Raw genomic sequence first — 17,808 nt, 5'->3', positions numbered from 1 at the left:
GACATAGGATTGCAGTCATTGGATTGGGTTGGTTCCAATTCAATGCTAAACCATGGTTTGAGTTAACCTTCCTTTACCCAAGTGGTGATTCATGTTCCAGCTGTATAAGAAAAAATATTGTATATGCCTTCCCTAAGAGTACCTAGATGCTATCCTAAACTGCAGCCTCCATGGACTGAGCAATGTCCCAAGGCATGGTTTGTCAGTTAAGACACTTTATCAAAAACCACAATGTGCCCAAATTGGGGTTTGCAAATTAGCTTTAAAGCATTATTTTATATCCTGATTTATCAGCCATTGGCAAATCATAGTTTACTGTTACTTCTGAACCATCTCTTAAGTCTTCGGTCACTAATATATTTTTTCTGATCAATAAAAAAAACCACACACAAAAGTTTTATATAACTGTTATTTTATACACCAGCCACAAAGATCTACAATGGGTGGCTAACCTGTGGCCCTACAGATGTTAAGGTAAAGGTAAAGGTACCCCTGCCCGTACGGGCCAGTCTTGCCAGACTCTGGGGTTGTGCGCCCATCTCACTCAAGAGGCCAGGGGCCAGCGCTGTCCGGAGACACTTCCGGGTCACGTGGCCAGCGTGACATCGCTGCTCTGGCGAGCCAGAGCCGCACACGGAAACGCCATTTACCTTCCCGCTGGTAAGCGGTCCCTATTTATCTACTTGCACCCGGGGGTGCTTTCGAACTGCTAGGTTGGCAGGCGCTGGGACCGAGCAACGGGAGCGCACCCCGCAGCGGGGATTCGAACCACCGACCTTTCGATCGGCAAGCCCTAGGCGCTGAGGCTTTAACCCACAGCGCCACCCGCGTCCCCTACAGATGTTACTAGACTCCAATTCTAATCAGTTCCAGCCAGCATAGCCAATGGTCAGAGAAGCTATGAGAGCTATTGTCAGGGAACTGCCATCGGAAAGGCAGGAGGTGGAGAGGCTCTCAGAAGGCAGGAGAGAGTCAGCAGCGGAGGAAGGCACCAGTAGGGGGAAATCGGGAAGTCTTAAGGAGAGACAGATGGAGGCATGGCTCAGGGACTCTTCCAGCAGTAACAGCGGAGGAGTTTCAGATCCTCCCATAAGCACCCCCACTCCTCGCCGGAAACTGTCGTGCCGAGAATCCAGACGACGCATTTCCGTCAAGGAACTTTTATGTTGGAATAGATTCCGTAGACGCCCACTGTCGGATTCTACCAGCGACTGACGGAGCCATGCTTTGGGGGCTCCGTTAGAGACAGAGGTTGGCTGGCTAGCCAAAACCCGGAGGGATCAAGCTTTACGCACAAGCAGCTCATTATCCCATCATAGCAATCCGACAGTCTCTGAAAGCAGCTTGTGCAAGCAGAGGCATCATGAGCAACCCAGCCGGAACCGGAGGAGCAGGAGCTGGAGCTGGAGCGGGTCCAAGCCTGGAAGAAAGGTACAGGGCGTTGGAGGTCCAGCTCGCGCTGCAAACGGCGAGGCTCGAGGAGAGGAGGGCTCAAGATGCGGATAAGGGGAAAACCACCCCACTCGCAAGAAAGGTGCCTGGATTGGTGCAGAAATTTGGGGGAGATCCCAGGAACTATGATGCCTTTAGAACCGAGATACAATATGCTCTCAATCTACAGTTTGATGACTTCCCCGATGAGGATTCTAGAGTGGCGTACGTTATTGGCCATCTAGAGGGAGGGGCGAAGGACTGGGTTAGACCCCTGATGGCAGCCAACAATGAAATCCTAAAGGACACGAGGAAGTTTTTTCGCGCCATGGACCTGATGTTTTCTAGCGAGATTGAGCAGGGAGTGGTGCGCAGGCAGTTAATGGCGTGTAAACAGGGGAGCTGATCTGTACGTGAGTACTGGACTGAGTTCACCATGTTGATACATAGACTGGGTTGGGACCTAGCGAGTGAACCCATTCAAATGCTGTTTGAAGAAGGGCTCTCTCCGGCAGTGAAAGATGAACTTTCCCGGGCGCCTAGGGCGGAGTCTATGGACCAGCTGACTAAATCTGCGCTGTCCATAGGAGCGCGCCAGGAGGCAAGAGCTTTGGAAAAGCGGGAAGGAAAGGGGGAACGTTGGAAGGATTTCCGCATTCCAGAGATTCCGGAGCAGCCTTTCCCGCCAGCAGAGCCGATGGAACTTGGAACAGCGCGCGCGTGCGCAGTTTCAAACACCAGTGAAGGGCGGAAGAAGGAGGGAAAGAGTGCCAAGAAATGTTATCTCTGCCAACAGCCAGGTCACTTTGCCAGAGTCTGTCCGCAAAGAAAGGAATGGCAAGGGATGGTGGGAACTGTTGGGGGGAAGGAGGAAGAAGGAATAAAGGAGCAAGTAAAAGCCAACGCCTGGCTGCCACCATCAGGGCACAGCAGCCAGGCCAAGGAGTAGTGAAAGTGCCCACGCCGGAACCCCCAAGACCAGCGCTTGTGATAGAGGTGTTGCTGGAGCTGCCAAACGGACACCCACTAAAGATAAAAGCGCTATTGGATTCAGGCAGCTCCTGTAATTTCATGAGTAAGGAGTTTGCAGCTGAACACCATATACAGACTATCCCGTTAAGTAACCCTCTGCAGGTGACCACGATTGATGGGAGGGAACTGTTGGGAGGAGAAGTGAGCCAACAGACTGTACCAATGATAATGAGGGTGGCAAGACACACAGAACTGATAGCGTTTAACGTAGCCACCTTGGGGGGAGCTCCTATTATTTTGGGGATGAGCTGGCTGGCACTACATGATCCGCTAGTAGGCTGGCATCAGAGGGTGGTTTCCTTTGGATCAGCACATTGCCTAGAACACTGCAAGGAGGGAAAGGCTCAGGAAGGGGCCAAGGCCACTCTAGCAGGGATGGAAGTAACGGACAAAGGGAAGGTGCCACGACAATATGCTGACTTGATTGACGTCTTCAGCGAAAAGGAAGCAGATAAACTGCCCCCGCACAGACCTTTTGACTGTCAAATTACCTTACTCCCAGGAGCACAATTGCCAGTGGGCAAGCTGTATGCAATGTCAGACAGTGAGATGCAGGAGTTAAGGGAGTTCATTGACAAGAACCTCAAGCGAGGTTTCATCAGAGAGTCACGAGCGGTGGGGGGCAGCCCAGTGTTCTTTGTGGACAAAAAAAACACGGATAAACCCAGGCTTGTAGTGGATTTCAGGGCCCTAAATGCAGTGTCAGAACCAGTGACTTTCCCCATGCCCAGAATTGATGACATTCTGACACGGGTGAGAAAAGGGAAATTTTTTACCAAGCTGGACCTTAGGGGGGCATATAATTTGATACGTGTGAGAAAGGGGGATGAGTGGAAGACCACTATGTTCACCCCCTTGGGGGCTTTTGAGTACTTAGTTATGCCTTTCGGATTACAAGGGGGCTCGGCCTGTTTTCAATCATTCATGAATCACGTCCTGGGGCCATTGCTCTACAAGAACTGCGTAGCATTCTTAGATGACGTCCTGGTGTACTCAGAGAATGAGGAGCAGCATGTGCGAGATGTAAGAGAGGTACTGAGCAGACTGCGAGCAAACCAGCTGTGGGTGAAACTGGAGAAGTGTCAGTTTCATACCACGGAGGTGGAATTCCTGGGGTACCGGTTGTCTGACAAGGGATTAGCCATGGATCCCAGTAAGGTTCAAGCGGTACTGGAATGGAAGACACCAAAGACCAAGAAGGACGTGCAAAGATTCCTGGGCTTCGGAAACTTCTATAGGAAGTTCATCAAAAACTTTGCCCACTTAACGGCGCCCATCACGGATTGTCTTAGCAGCAAGAAGAAATTTGTTTGGACGGAAGAGGCGCAGCGGGCGTTCGAACGATTAAAGAAGGCGTTTGCGTCGGAAGAGCAACTTTTGCACGTGGATCTACAGCAACCAATGAGAGTGGAGACTGACGCGTCAGACCGAGCGGTGGGGGCCGTGCTTCTCCAGCCGGGAAAAGATACGTCAGAATGGAGACCGTGTGCCTTCTTCTCGCGGAAGTTGAACAATATTAAGTTGAACAGTATACGACCGAGAACTGCTCGCCATTCATGAAGCATTCCGGAGATGGCGGCACTTGCTGATTGGGGCGCAGCACAAGGTTCAAGTCAGAACTGACCACAAAAATCTGGAATACTGGAGAACAGCCCGAGTGCTGAACCAGAGACAAGTGAGATGGGCCCAGGAGTTCTCCAAATTCCATTTTGAAATTCGTTACATGCCAGGCTCGGAGAACGTAAGGGCGGACGCTCTTTCCAGGAAACCTGAGTACTTAGAGGGGGAGGGAGTGCCTGAGGAAAGGCATATAATCCCTGAGGACCACTGGGTGTGTGGGGCGGCATTGGTGGGGCAGAGGGAACTGAGAACGATGAATACGCCCAAGAGAAACTCAGAGAACTCAGGAGGACAGAGGAGAACACAGGGGGGTTTGAAGAAAAGAACGGGACGTTGTATTACAAAGGGGCACTGTACATACCCGATGGGGAACTGCGGGGCAGGGTACTCAAACAGTTGCACGACAGCCCCACAGCGGGGCACTTCGGACAGCACAAAACCATGTGGTTGGTTACCAGGGAGTTTTGGTGGCCCAAGGTGAGGGAGGACGTACGGGAATATGTCAGGGGGTGCGACAGGTGCCAGCGAGCGAAAGGGGAGAGGCTGGCACCAGCAGGGCTATTAGAACCCTTACCCACACCAGAAAGGCCATGGGAGGCAGTATCCATAGATTTTATGATGGACCTGCCAAAATCCAAAGGCAAGACAGCTGTCATGGTGGTGGTAGATCTATTAACTAAGATGTGTCATTTTATAGCCTGTTCACATGCGGTCACAGCGGAGGAAACCGCCAAGTTGTTTGTAGAGCATATTTTCAGGTTGCATGGCGCCCCCTTGAGGGTGGTCAGCGACAGAGGGAAACAGTTTACTTCCAGGTTCTGGAGGAAGCTCATGAGCTTACTGCACGTGGAGGTCAATTTTTCAACTGCCCGGCACCCAGAAACAAATGGGCAAGCGGAAAGGGCAAACAGGATTTTACAACAATACCTGAGGTGTTATGTAAGTGACCGAGAAAATGATTGGGTAGATAAGTTGGCCCTGGCAGAATTTGCCTACAACAACGCAGAGAATGTGTCCACTGGGATAAGTCCCTTCCTGGCAAACTATGGGTGTCATCCCAGGGCATTTCCAGGAGAAGGAACTGCAGAACACTTTGTTGAAGAGATGGAAGCAATCCACCGGCAACTCCAACTTAACTTAGAGAGGGCCAAGGAAGAATACAAAAGGCAAGCAGACAGAAGCCGAAGGGAAGGTGAAACCATAAGGGTGGGGGACAGGGTGTGCCTATCCACCCAAGGACTGCAGTTCAAGGGAGGGTGTAAGAAATTAAGACCCAAACGGCTGGGACCCTTTGAGGTCATACAACAGGTCAATCCGGTGGCATTCAAGCTCAGATTGCCCAACCACATGAAACTGCATCCAGTATTTCACAGGTCTCTACTGTCGCCATACCGAGAGGGGCGAGAGTGGGGGGAACGTGAGGGAGAGGTCACGCAAACACCAGTAATAGAAGAAAGGGAACGCAACCCACATGTGGCAGGAATCATTGATTCCAGGTGGAGAGGGAATCAGGTGGAGTATTTGGTAGAATGGGAAGGGGAAGCAGAGTCGGAAAACACATGGGTACCGGCAGAGGAGGTCAATGACGAGATTTTAATAGAAACGTTTCATCAACGGTTTCCAAGGAAACCTCAGCCCGTGGGAAGGTTTAGGAGGGAACACTTTGGCACAACCGATGAGGAAGAGGAGTTTGAAGGGTTCCCAGAATCAGGGCAGGAAGAGGGAGCAGAATCTGACGAGGAAGAGAACACAGAGAGAAGAGAAGGGGGGCAGTGGAGAGAAGTGTTCGAATCCTCTGATGATGAAGAGGGTTCTTTCCGGGGTTTTCCACCCTCACCGCCAGTAGAAAAGGGGGCGGGAGGGGGTGAAGGGGGCCCTGGAGGGGAGGTGGATGTCAGGGAACTGCCATCGGAAAGACAGGAGGTGGAGAGGCTCTCAGAAGGCAGGAGAGAGTCAGCAGCGGAGGAAGGCACCAGTAGGGGGAAATCGGGAAGTCTTAAGGAGAGACAGATGGAGGCATGGCTCAGGGACTCTTCCAGCAGTAACAGCGGAGGAGTTTCAGATCCTCCCATAAGCACCCCCACTCCTCGCCGGAAACTGTCGCGCCGAGAATCCAAACGACGCATTTCCGTCAAGGAACTTTTATGTTGGAATAGATTCCGTAGACGCCCACTGTCGGATTCTACCAGCGACTGACGGAGCCATGCTTTGGGGGCTCCGTTAGAGACAGAGGTTGGCTGGCTAGCCAAAACCCGGAGGGATCAAGCTTTACACACAAGCAGCTCATTATCCCATCATAGCTATAGTCTAAAATATTAATTAACAAGTTAATAATTAAGCTCAAGCAAATACATTCAGATACGTGTAATGAAGCAGTTGCACATATAAAACCCCTCAGCAAGAGACTTTTCCAAGCAATAATGGATGGGGTGAAATGCAGAATACGAAGAGGACATACTGCGCTATGTTGATAATTTTTATATTTTATTTCAGCTCCAATCATTTTCTAGTGTCTTGATTTCAAAGCCACAGTGTGCCATCTAGTGTCATGCAGAAGAACTCAAATAGGCATCTCTGAGCTGCTTCTTTCACAATGTTTTGCTTTCCCAATTTTTTGCAAACGGTGGAACTGTAACTATTCAGTATTCTGCACATTTTAGATATGCTTCTCAAGTTCCTTAATATGAACTGAACCATCTCCATCCAATATTTCTCCCCCAGAAGGACAGCATTGTAATAATTTGACAGCACTCTAAACACCAGACATCTTTGTTGCCCAGAGAAAGAACATTACATAAATGCATTTGGTTGTGAAAGCAAAATAGGCACAAATGGGTTAGTGTAGTGCGACTGCTGGCTCCCAACAAACCACAATTTGTAAACAGGGAGCCAGTATTAAAAATATGTGAACCCTCTCCTCTGTTAAGATAACTATGTTTCCAGTGCTAACTATGGTGTCATGCTACGAGTGCAACCTGACAAAACCATGGTTAACATAAGCCAATTCTCTTGTAATCATGTTTCACAAACCCACTTCAAACAACTGGTGTCAATCTTTGGTTTGCAAGGAAACCATGGTTTGCCTTGGCACATATGAGACCACAGTTAAATACCAGTATGGAAAGGACAGGAATGAAACTGCACATATCAAGACCATCTCCTTAACTGAAAACTATGGTTTGTCAGGACCCAACATTAATTCTGCACCAGGTGAAATGATTCTGCAAAAGAATCAAAATCCTTAATGCAAGCTCAAGGTGGGAGCTGGAAAGGCATTCACATGCTACTCAAACCAAGCTGGAACACTGCAGTTTGCTATATTGAAATTATACCTTATAAATCACACTCTTTTTAAAAAAGGTATAAGAAGGGACATTCTAGACTTTACACAATACAGTGCTGTGCAATATTAACCATTAATATCGGGGGGGGGGGGGTTGCGACACCTAAAAACAAAACTGTATGATATGTAACAAACTTGACAATGTAGAAACTGCTCCTAGGCTTACCATCTAGGCAAACAGAGAAATAAAGGAGGAGGTAAGGAAAGACAACTGAAGAAGCAAGTAGAATTGAGTTGGAAATTCTCAGGTGAGAACTTTCAGCTTGAAATTTCTGGGGAGGAAGAGAGTGGATTTGTTTATCTTCTTGGAAGGTTAGAACTCGGGGAAAATTTGACAAGACAAGGTTTTTAAAAAACTGCTTGACTGCGGCAAGGGCAGCTGCCCACTTCTAAGCCAAGCAGTCTAAAGGAGCAGAGGAGGAACAAGCTGTATTGGCGCCTCGACAATGCAGCTTGTTTCTCCCTCTTTGCTGGTATGAGGACTGAGTGGGATGGCGGCTTCACTCGGCAGTATGTTGTGGGTGAAACCGCAGCCGCTCCTGAGTCCCCCTGCCTCCAGCGCTTGGCTGCAGCTCGTTTCTCCCTTGGTGTGCTGGGAGCTGGTGACAGAGGGACTCAGGAGAGGTGGCGGTTTCACTCGCGACATACCGCCGAGTGAAGCCACCATCGCGGTCCGCTCCTCATACTGGTCCTGGGTGATATATCAATACATTGTCCAGGCCTACTGGCTACTGTGTTGGTAGTCGTTATGGGTCATAGAATCAACTTACCATATTTTTCGCTCTATAAGACACACTTTTTCCCTCCTAGAAAGGGGAAATGTTTGTGCGTCTTACGGAGCGAATGCAGGCAGCGCAGCTATCCCAGAAGCCAGAACAGCAAGAGAGATCGCTGCGCAGCGCTCCCTCTCACTGTTCTAGCTTCTGGCTTAGCCACACAAAGCCTCTTCAGTGCAGGGGGAGCCTTCATCCCGCTGCCCTGAAGAGGCTGCGAGCGGCTATCCCAGAAGCCAGAACAGTGAAAGGGATTGCTGCACAGCGGAAAATACGGTATTTTTCTTTCAACACTATTTTTGCTATGCAGGGTGGTAGGGAAAAGAGAGCCTCTCAGTCACTGCAAATTGCAACATCACCACCCAGAACACCCCAGACATATTCTGGGAAGGATAAAGACAGTTGCCACAAAAAAGGCAGCTGCTGCTGCTACAGGCTGCCATCTCCCCACTCTTTCCTGAATGCATTACACAACTTAAGGGGCATTTGGGGTGAGGGTGGATGGGACAGAAAACGCTGATTGCAAGTTGGCAGCACAACTGTGAGTTGTGCTGCTATCTCAGCTGCTACTGCAATCAGCAGCCCAAAAGCAGGAGGAGGAGTAAAAGATCCACCGCCGCTACCACCTTGGCTGTTAAGCCCTCCAAGTGATACAACAACAACAACAAAAGCTGATCACTTGGCACACCACCCATCTCAGTTAAAAGCGCAGTGAGTTAGAGAAGGGGTGGTAAAATAGATATGTCCAGGTCACAGTTCCTCAACCTGGTGCCCTGCATGTTTTTCTGGGCTGCAACTCCACCTCATCTCTTACCACTGACAACCAGGGATTATTGGGGTTGGAGTGCAGCAACAACTGCAGGGCACCAGGTGAGGAAATACTGCTTTCGTCACTTCTGAAGGAAGTTGAGGGACTGAAAAATTGAATATCTGGTGGCAAGGAGTTCCACAGATAAAAGGAGGTCAAAGAAAACAGACACGAGGCATGAGGCAGCAGATGACCGTGCATAGTGAGTCACACAACGAGCCCCGAACCAACTCAACCCATGAACCAGGCACTTGAGAATACAGCAGGCAATAATTCCAATGAACAGCATAGGAACTGAGGCAACGTTTGTCTGCTCTTTGCCTAACTTTGCCCACATGAGACTCAGGGATAGTTAGAATTGTTCATGCATTGGGGGAAAACATATTGTGTGAACTAGCTGCAATTTCTATCTGAAACAGGGAGTGGGTGTCTTCCAGAGACTGCTGAACTTGATGGGTAAGGACTTTGCCTCAATCTCCCCATCATTTTGTTGATAAAAGACAGATATGTGAGGGACTGGAAAGGATCCATTCTTCACAATGCTTTCAAAAAGTCTTTCAAATATAAACAGTGTGATTCCTGTTGTTTATAAAACTGAGGCCAATTGCCACACCAGATTTTAAGATGCATTAAAATACTTGTTGTGACATGTTCTTTATTATGTATTTTGTATTCTCATTTTGTATTTTTCTGTTGTGAACCGGCCTGGGATCTTTGGATGAAGGGTGGTATACAAATTTAAATAAATAAATAAATAAATAAATAAATAAAGGCAATTTCTTAGGCAAACGTTGGTTCTCTTTTCATAAATAGCAATTTTCAAAATCTCTATGGTAATATATACGTGCTATTGTCATAAGAAAAAAACTTTCCTCACCAGAGACATGGCTACAGCACTTTCAAACAGAACATCTCATGAATAAAAACAATTTATTATGTTTAAAAGTTACTAGACCACTAACTGCATTTAAAGGCTTATGTGAAGAGGTTAATTCAGTGAGGAGGGCACTGTTTTTGCAGCTAACAACAACCAAAAATGTAATAAAACCATCATGAAGAGTTTAAAACTAGAAACGTTCACAGTATATGTGTGTGTAGAGCAGCTAAACATTGCCCAGCCCTAAAAGAAAGGACCTAATATGCATCATTGGTGGGGAAAATTTGATGAAGAAGTTTTAGGATTTGGTGCAAGCTAGCATAAAAGATATAAAATTAAAGTTATGACCTTTTAACAACACAACTAGGTTATAGCAATGCTTCTATAAGAAATGAATTCCGAATTTGTTTAACAGTTGCCTGATTCCTAATAGTGCAAAATGTGAAAATCCATCAAAACATAGAAAGGGACTGGGTTAGAAAGAAAGAAAAAGGATTAGTAGTGATCAGTTAACACAGCAAAGAAGGATTCAGCAGCAGGGGAAGAAATCAAATTATAGAATCGCAGAATGGTATAGTTTGAAGGCACCTCAAGGGGCATCTAGTCCAACCCACTTCAATGTAGGAATCACAACTAACAAATTCCTGGTAGAAGGCCATCCAACCTCTGCTTAAAAACCTTCAGTGAAGAACAGTTCACCACCTTCCAGTTTCATGGAAGACTGGTAACTATTACCCACATATGTGGAAACTAAAACTGTGAACTAGGACAAGCCAAACAAGTTAAGATCCGAAAATATGGCCATAGTAGACATACAACTTACCATCATGTTATAACTGTCTTCTACATCAACCGGTTCATTTATCACATTTTTTGCTGACCCCATGAAGTCATCATAGCTGTTTAATATAAAAGAGAAACATTTAATATTCAAGTCACAAGCATCAGGAATTCCTAAAGTTGCAAAGTCAACTAACATTTACACCCAGGCACCAAATTCAATTATACTGCTAGTGGACCACAGTTTGCTGGCCTAGCAGATAATTCCTTAGACTAGTCACACTGACCGCCATGCTAGCAAGACTATGGTATTAGACTAACAATGATGGGGCACTACGCTGCTGTTACAGAGACAAACATGTATGAATGATGCATTTTATTCATTAACAACCAGAGTAATCACCACTAGAAAACTACAACTTGGGGAAGCATAGATATAAGAAGATTGCAAACAAATAAGCATCATGTTTCAATTCTTACATTAAAAATATCCATGACAATGTCCCACATTCATAACACTGCCCTAAGCCACCTTTAGGTAAAGGTAAAGGGACCCCTGACCATTAGGTCCAGTCGTGGCCGACTCGGGTTGTGGCGCTCATCTTGCTTTATTGGCCGAGGGAACCGGCGTACAGTGGTGCCTCGAAAGACAAAAAGAATCTGTTCCGCGAGTCTCTTCGTCTTGTGGTTTTTTCGTCTTGTGAAGCAAGCCCATTAGCGGCTTAGCGGATTAGCGCTATTAGCGGCTTAGCGGGCTTAGAGGATCAGCTGTTAAGCGGCTTAGCGGATCAGCTGATAAGCGGCTTAGCGGATCAGCTGTTTAGCGGCTTAGCGGATCAGCTGTTTAGCGGCTTAGCGGCTTGGGGAAAAGGGGGGAAAAGGAAAAAAACCCTGCAGGAACTCGCAAGACATTTTCGTCTTGCGAAGCAAGCCCATAGGAAATTCGTTTTGCGAAGCACCTCCAAAACGGAAAACCCTTTCGTCTAGCGGGTTTTCCGTCTTGCGAGGCATTCGTCTTGCGGGGCACCACTGTACAGCTTCCAGGTCATGTGGCCAGCAGGACTAAGCCGTTTCTGGTGAACCAGAGCAGCGCACAGAAACGTCATTTACCTTCCCGCCGGAGCGGTACCTATTTATCTACTTGCACTTTGACATGCTTTCGACTGCTAGGTTGGCAGGAGGAGGGACCGAGCAACGGGAGCTCACCCCGTTGTGGGGATTCGAACCGCCGACCTTCTGATTGGCAAAGTCCTAGGCTCTGTGGTTTAACCCACAGCGCCACCTGCGTCCCTTATAAGCCACCTTTAAACCAGGATTAATAGTCATGTCTTGAGAACAAACCACTCTATTCTTCTCACATTTTAGTTGCTTCTATAACTGGATTTAAAAATATTTCTCCTTGCATGGTATGATTTTATCGGAAGAAACTCCTAATATGCAAATAGACAGCCAAGGATAAATCAAGAGGTGGTAGCTATCTGTATGAAAGGTAAGAGGAGGACCTTCAATTCTACTAATGGGAAAGGATCATCAATTGTGGTGGTGCTGAGTACAACATACCTAGCAATACCCTTAAACTAGTCGCCTCAACTCTTTTTTATAATCATTATTTTGCTTTACATCTTATTGTTTTTATTTCCCGCACCCTCATGACATTAGGCCTAAGTCATCCCTTCTGGAATAAGTGGGATTTACCAAACTTTTCCAACTCTTTTCTCTTAGGGACTGTGGTTGATTCCAGAATGGATACAACAATGAGATCTATTGTTGAATTCAATTTATGCTAATTTACATTTCTGAAAACTTAATGTATAAAACAAAACAACATGGGTCAACGTGGGTCAAGGATGCTGCTAAAACGTCAGGTTTTCAAAACTGCAACTGCAATAAGCACTGGGTTGTTTACAAAAATCCTACACCGAATGTAAATTGCTGTTTTGCTGCTGACTACCATTATTTCCTTGGCACACTCCAAAACAGTAAGATTGCTTTATCTTGGACTTTTCTTGGTGCAAAAACACACAACGAAATGGAAAGCAAAACAATAAATCCTAGTTCCATAGAAGCAACAAAACTCCTCATTTTGCTCAAGAGATATATATTTGAATCATTCAACTCGGTGTAACAGATGGAACCATACAAGCAAACACAAATTTGGCCTTCATTTTTTTTTCATTTTTCCTCCAATGAACCAAAGAGGACACATAGCTGCTCAATTCACAACGTGCATCAGACGAAACAGGCTTTTGCCTATGAAAGCACATGCCATGGAGCAGCTCAAACATGAGGCAGGAGAAGCCCACTGGGGAGGGGGCAGCCAAGAATGAGAGCATGTCCAGAATTTGACACACTGATTGCAGCCTTCACAGCTTTATCCCATTATCCCTCCTCTGGTGGAAAGGAGCTAAGGTGGCACTATTACCTGAAAGCACCACACTAGAAAACCCGCATCATCTTTCAGACTCTTTTTGGCCAACAGTCTTCAATACTAGCATCACAGTGCCAATCTACAATAAAACAGCAACTCAAAAAGGATATTGTTGAGCTGGAAAGCACTGAGAAAGGGGCAGCCAAAATAACCAAGGAGCTAGAATAACTCCCCTATGCGGAAAGGTTACTACTGGGGCTTTTTAGCTGAGAGAAAAGATCAGTTAGTCCTTTTTCACACAGCGCATAGTTAACCTATGGCATCACTACCACAGGATAAAGTGTTGGCCACAAACTTTGATGGCTTTAAGATGGGGTTAGACAGATTTCTGGAGGATAAAGCTATCAATGACTACTACCCAGGATGGCTGTGTACTACCTCCAGTATTGGAAGTGGCATGCCTCTGGGTATCAGTTGTTGGGAATCACAAGTCAGGAGAGTGGTCTTCCACTCAGGTCTGTCTTTCTTTCACAACCTTTATATATAGCTTTATTGTAATAAAATGTCTAAGCAGTTTACAAAAATCAACTTGATGCTGAACTAGATGGGCCTCTGGTATGATCCAGCAGGGGTCTCCTAACATTCTTACGATGCTGCCAGACTCTCAGATTAGCCAGGGTCTTTGAAAAGAACTGGTTAATCTAGGGAGCTGTAGAAGCGCCTCCCAGGATAATCTTCCACCAGACGAGACTGAAGAGAGAGTGGCAATGCAGGCGCATCATGTGGAAGGCTGAACTGCAGAAGGTGACAAGGCACGGGCGCAAGGAGACAGTGCCTGTGACCACGGCTAAAAACATGCAAGGAGCAAGGGAAGGGAGGGGCTGACGGGGTGAGGGGCGGAAGAGGCTGACCAAGATGTATGAGGGAGGGTGCCGTGCAACAAAACATCTAATGCCTCCCTAGTCATGCCATGATGAACTAATACAAACTTTGAAGGGCCACAGCACTGTCTATAGGAGGAAGAGGAAAAGTGCTGTTCATACCATAAAAGGCAAAGTTATGTCCCTTATGGGACTTTTAGTCCGGATAAAGTGTGCAGCCACTTTGGGAGAAAGAAAGAAAATATATACATATCAAGTTATGGAATGAAAACATTTAGTGTGTTCCCAACCCACCCCCTCAGGTAGGCACTGCTTATGTGCGAAGAATCAGTAGTGCCTCAATAACAATAACAAAGGTATTAGCATTTTTTTTAAAAAAAGAAAGAGGAGCATGCAGAACAGTATTCCTCAGCAACTCAGTTATCCTGGCTTCAACCACCACCTTCAGCACCTTTCCTCGAGCAGCAACTGAGTCTGAAAGTACCAGAGGCTGCTGGAAGAATCAGTCCAAAAATCACACAACCACTTCAAGCACTTTAATGATCACTCTGGAATCGCCTTCTGCTTCAGTTAATGCACATTTATCACGATTCACAAATTACACTTCCCCCATTTTAGCTGGAGAGGTTGTGGTGACATGTAATGCAAGGAAACCGTTCCATACTTGTCTACCTAGGATAATGAACATACTGTTCTGCAGCTGGTAAGAAATGCAATCCCATGATGACATGTTTGGTGACGGTGTAACAGGGCATAAGCTCCTTTTCTGTGTTACCTACTCTCCCTCCAGTTGCTTCATCATTCCTTTTTTCAATAAAATTGGCAGGCAGGACTGCAGGGGGAGGAGATGTACCTTTTATCAGTACAGGTTTCCCTTCTGGAGGAAATTTACAAAACCCTTACCAATTTCACCAATGCCTTAAGTGTGTTTCTTTTGAAAACACTGTTTATTAAGGGGACAACTACATGGACCAGAAATGGAAGCGTGTATACCCTTTTTTTGATTAAAAAGAATGACATGGCTTTCACTCAGCTGTGACCATTTAATGAAAAATCACAGTGTGGGAAGGTGAGTGAAACTCTTGTTCACATACACTCTGGAACATAGAAAAGCAGGAGGAACTGGGTAAAGGAGGCATGTCATGGCTATCAACCAGAAGCAAAGTCCTATTGTTCCTCGGTCATTTTTGCTTCCACAGACTTACAAGGCTGCCCCCCTGAAATATGCCCCTATTGCTCATGACACCCCGGCCTTCATCCAAGAAGCCCACTGTGCCTTAAAAGCACGACGTGCCTGTCATGTCTTCACCGTCCACAACTGGATGAACCAGGGGTCAGCAACCTTTTTCAGCTGTGGGCAGGTCCACCGTCCCTCAGACCCTGTGGTGAGATGGACTGTATTTTTTGGGGGGGGATGAACGAATTCCTATGCCCCACAAATACCCCAGAGATGCATTTTAAATAAAAGCACACATTCTACTCATGTAATACACTCTGATTCCCGGACCGTCCGCGGGTCGGACTGAGAAGGCGATTGGGCTGCCTCGGGCCGCCGGGCCTTAGGCTGCCTACCCCTGGGATAGACCGTGCCCGCAATGCTCTTCGGTTAGTGTTTAAGGCGCCCGAGGGCGACCCCTCCTCCCGGCCTCGCCACCTGCGCTGGTGCCACAGGCAGAGGCGAAGGGGCTCCCCGGCCTCTCCGGGAGGCGGCCCCCAGGGCAGCTTTTCCGAGGGGAGACGGGGAAGGCAAGGCAGGAGTCCTCCCCCTCCTCCCGGGGCCGCCCGGCAGAGGGACCGGCGCGCCGCCATCTTGCTTCCCGCCCCTCCGACTCCGCCCGCCCCTGCGGCGCCGCGGGGCCACTTACACGCGCCTCCTGGCCGCGCCGTTCCGCCTGCGTGCGTCCCGCCGCTGTGACGTCATCTCGTCCCGCCGGTTGCCGGTGCGGCGACGAAAGGCGCTCGCGGGGCAAGCGCCTGCCCCTCCCCCCGGCTCGAGGGGAGCCGACTGAGCGTGCGCGGCGAGCTCTGCGCGTGCTCCGTGGGGCTGCCGAAGCCGCCTCGGACTTGGCTTTCCCGCTCTCCTTTGCCCACTTCTGCCCCCACGGAGCGTGCGCGGCTGGTTTTCTGGGCCTGCGCGGCAGCGTCGCCCGAAGGCGCGCGTCCGCCACTTCGCCGCACGAGGGAGGAGAAGCAGGCGGGAAAGCCGGGGCCGAGCTCTCCTCCCTCGCCGCTGCGGGCCAAGGGCTGGCGGGGCGAGGTGCTGCCCGGAGGAGCGCCAGGATGAGGCCCCGGCCCCGCCGGCCTCGGGCGCGCGCGCTCCGCAGTAGAATGCTTCGGTGCCCCGGGATCCCTCCCTCGCGGGACCGCCCTTCGACTGCGCAGGCAGAGCCGCCAGGGCCAGGCAGGCCAGGCCTCCTTCGAAGCCTCTTGCGGGAGCGACTTCCCACAGCCCCTGCCGCGTGAATCGGGGGTCTCTGCCCATTAACAGAGCGCTCTTGAGAGCCAGTGTGGTGCAGTGGGTAAGAGCGGTGGACTCGTAATCTGGGGAACCGGGTTCGGTCTCCGCTCCTCCACCTGCAGCTGCTGGGTGACCTTGGGCCAGTCCCACTTCTCTGAAGTCTCTCAGCCCCACTCACCTCACAGAGTGTTTGTTGTGGGGGAGGAAGGAAAGGAGAATGTTGGCCGCTTTGAGACTCCTTAAAGGGAGTGAAAGGCGGGGTATCAAATCCAAACTCTTCTCTTACCTGGAAGGAGGGAGGAGGCGCTGCTGTCGCCGCCGCCGCCGCCGCCGCTTCATCAATCTCTCGAGCGGATTGCCTCTCGCGCTCAGGAGCAACAGCCATTTGACTTTGGGACCCGTGGCAGCAGGAGCAGCAGCAGTGGTGGCATGGAGTGGAAAGGGGAGGGTTCAGTGGGTTACCATGGGGGAAACGGAGTGGGGTGGGCGAGTGCTGCAAGCAGGGGGGCAGTCTCTACTATACCCATGTTTGTAATGTGATCAGGGGGGTCGGAAGGAAAGGAAATGCAAGGACAGATAGTGGCAATTATAGCTAGAAGAATGTGTGCAAAATAAGTACAGTGTCTCTTGCAAAAACAGTAATAGGTGACAAAACAATCAACTTGGCATCTTAAAAAAAGGGCATTTCCTCTTCACTCACACAGGAGGGAATGCTTCTTCCAAACGGCACCTCCAGTTTTATTAAGCAACCAAAACTTCTTTAATTAGCTGACAGCTCTAAAGAGTAGGTTTTCTGTTTATCACAAACAAGGCAACCCTTCTTATTGCTAGGATCATTAGTGCTTTAGGGTATGCATTCCCCTAAACATTTTGTGAATTTTTGTACTTTTTTCTCGAGTCAAAATGACAGTACCCCTAAACATTTTTTAAGAAAAAAAGCACTGGCTAAGATCACTTTTCAAACTTTAGGTTTCCATGTAATGGGAAGGAATGCAAATTCGGTTTTGTCATTTGCTGACATTTTCCTCCAACACGTAAATCTGCTTCATTGTTTTCACCCATCTGACTGCTGCCAGTACTTCATGCATTCCCACTCATGTTAGTGTCAAAAGAACCAGGAAAAGCATGAGCTCTAGAAAATTCAATACAGTGTTAAGAGAACAACAAACAAGCATTGTAGCCTTGTAAGATCATTGGACTATTTTAGAATTTATGAATGCTAATGTTAAAAATTCACAAAACAGATCTTGGCTTACCTGCTAAGGATGGCTGTAAAGAGGAAAGTTGCTTTTGTTGCTAAGGAGATCTTGTTGAGCTTTGAGTAAACAAAGACAGCTTGAAAAGGCATTGCGTGTGAAAACACTGTTGCTTGCACCTTCTGACATTTCTTGGCTTAAAACTGGTTTTGTGCTACCTGATTTTGCTATCCACCTTTCA

At 48.1% G+C, this 17,808-nt stretch overlaps 2 protein-coding genes across 5 annotated transcripts in view; both read right to left on the bottom strand.

Annotated features, from left to right (window-relative positions):
- SCAPER (S-phase cyclin A associated protein in the ER) overlaps positions 1 to 16,052 on the bottom strand; it is a 220,411-nt gene extending 204,359 nt beyond the window's left edge. For 3 of the 4 annotated variants that reach the window (XM_083698190.1, XM_083698191.1, XM_083698192.1), the window contains exons 1-2: positions 15,779 to 16,052; positions 10,708 to 10,783 (exon numbers count right to left, since the gene is read on the bottom strand). In XM_083698190.1, the coding sequence (XP_083554316.1) occupies positions 10,708 to 10,783; positions 15,779 to 15,834 (132 nt within the window). In that variant the 5' untranslated portion in view covers positions 15,835 to 16,052. Of the gene's footprint in view, positions 1 to 10,707; positions 10,784 to 14,075; positions 14,135 to 15,778 lie in introns of all 4 variants that reach the window. The other variant, XM_083698193.1, reaches the window with a different exon arrangement.
- TSPAN3 (tetraspanin 3) overlaps positions 1 to 17,808 on the bottom strand; it is a 939,276-nt gene that overhangs the window by 814,707 nt on the left and 106,761 nt on the right. The gene's annotated exons all lie outside the window — the stretch shown is intronic.

This window comes from Podarcis gaigeae (genome assembly GCF_964106915.1).
Source record: "Podarcis gaigeae genome assembly, chromosome: 9".
NCBI lineage: Eukaryota > Metazoa > Chordata > Lepidosauria > Squamata > Lacertidae > Podarcis > Podarcis gaigeae.
Note: the sequence above shows the minus strand (reverse complement) of the source record. Positions and strands in the feature narration are given on the sequence as shown.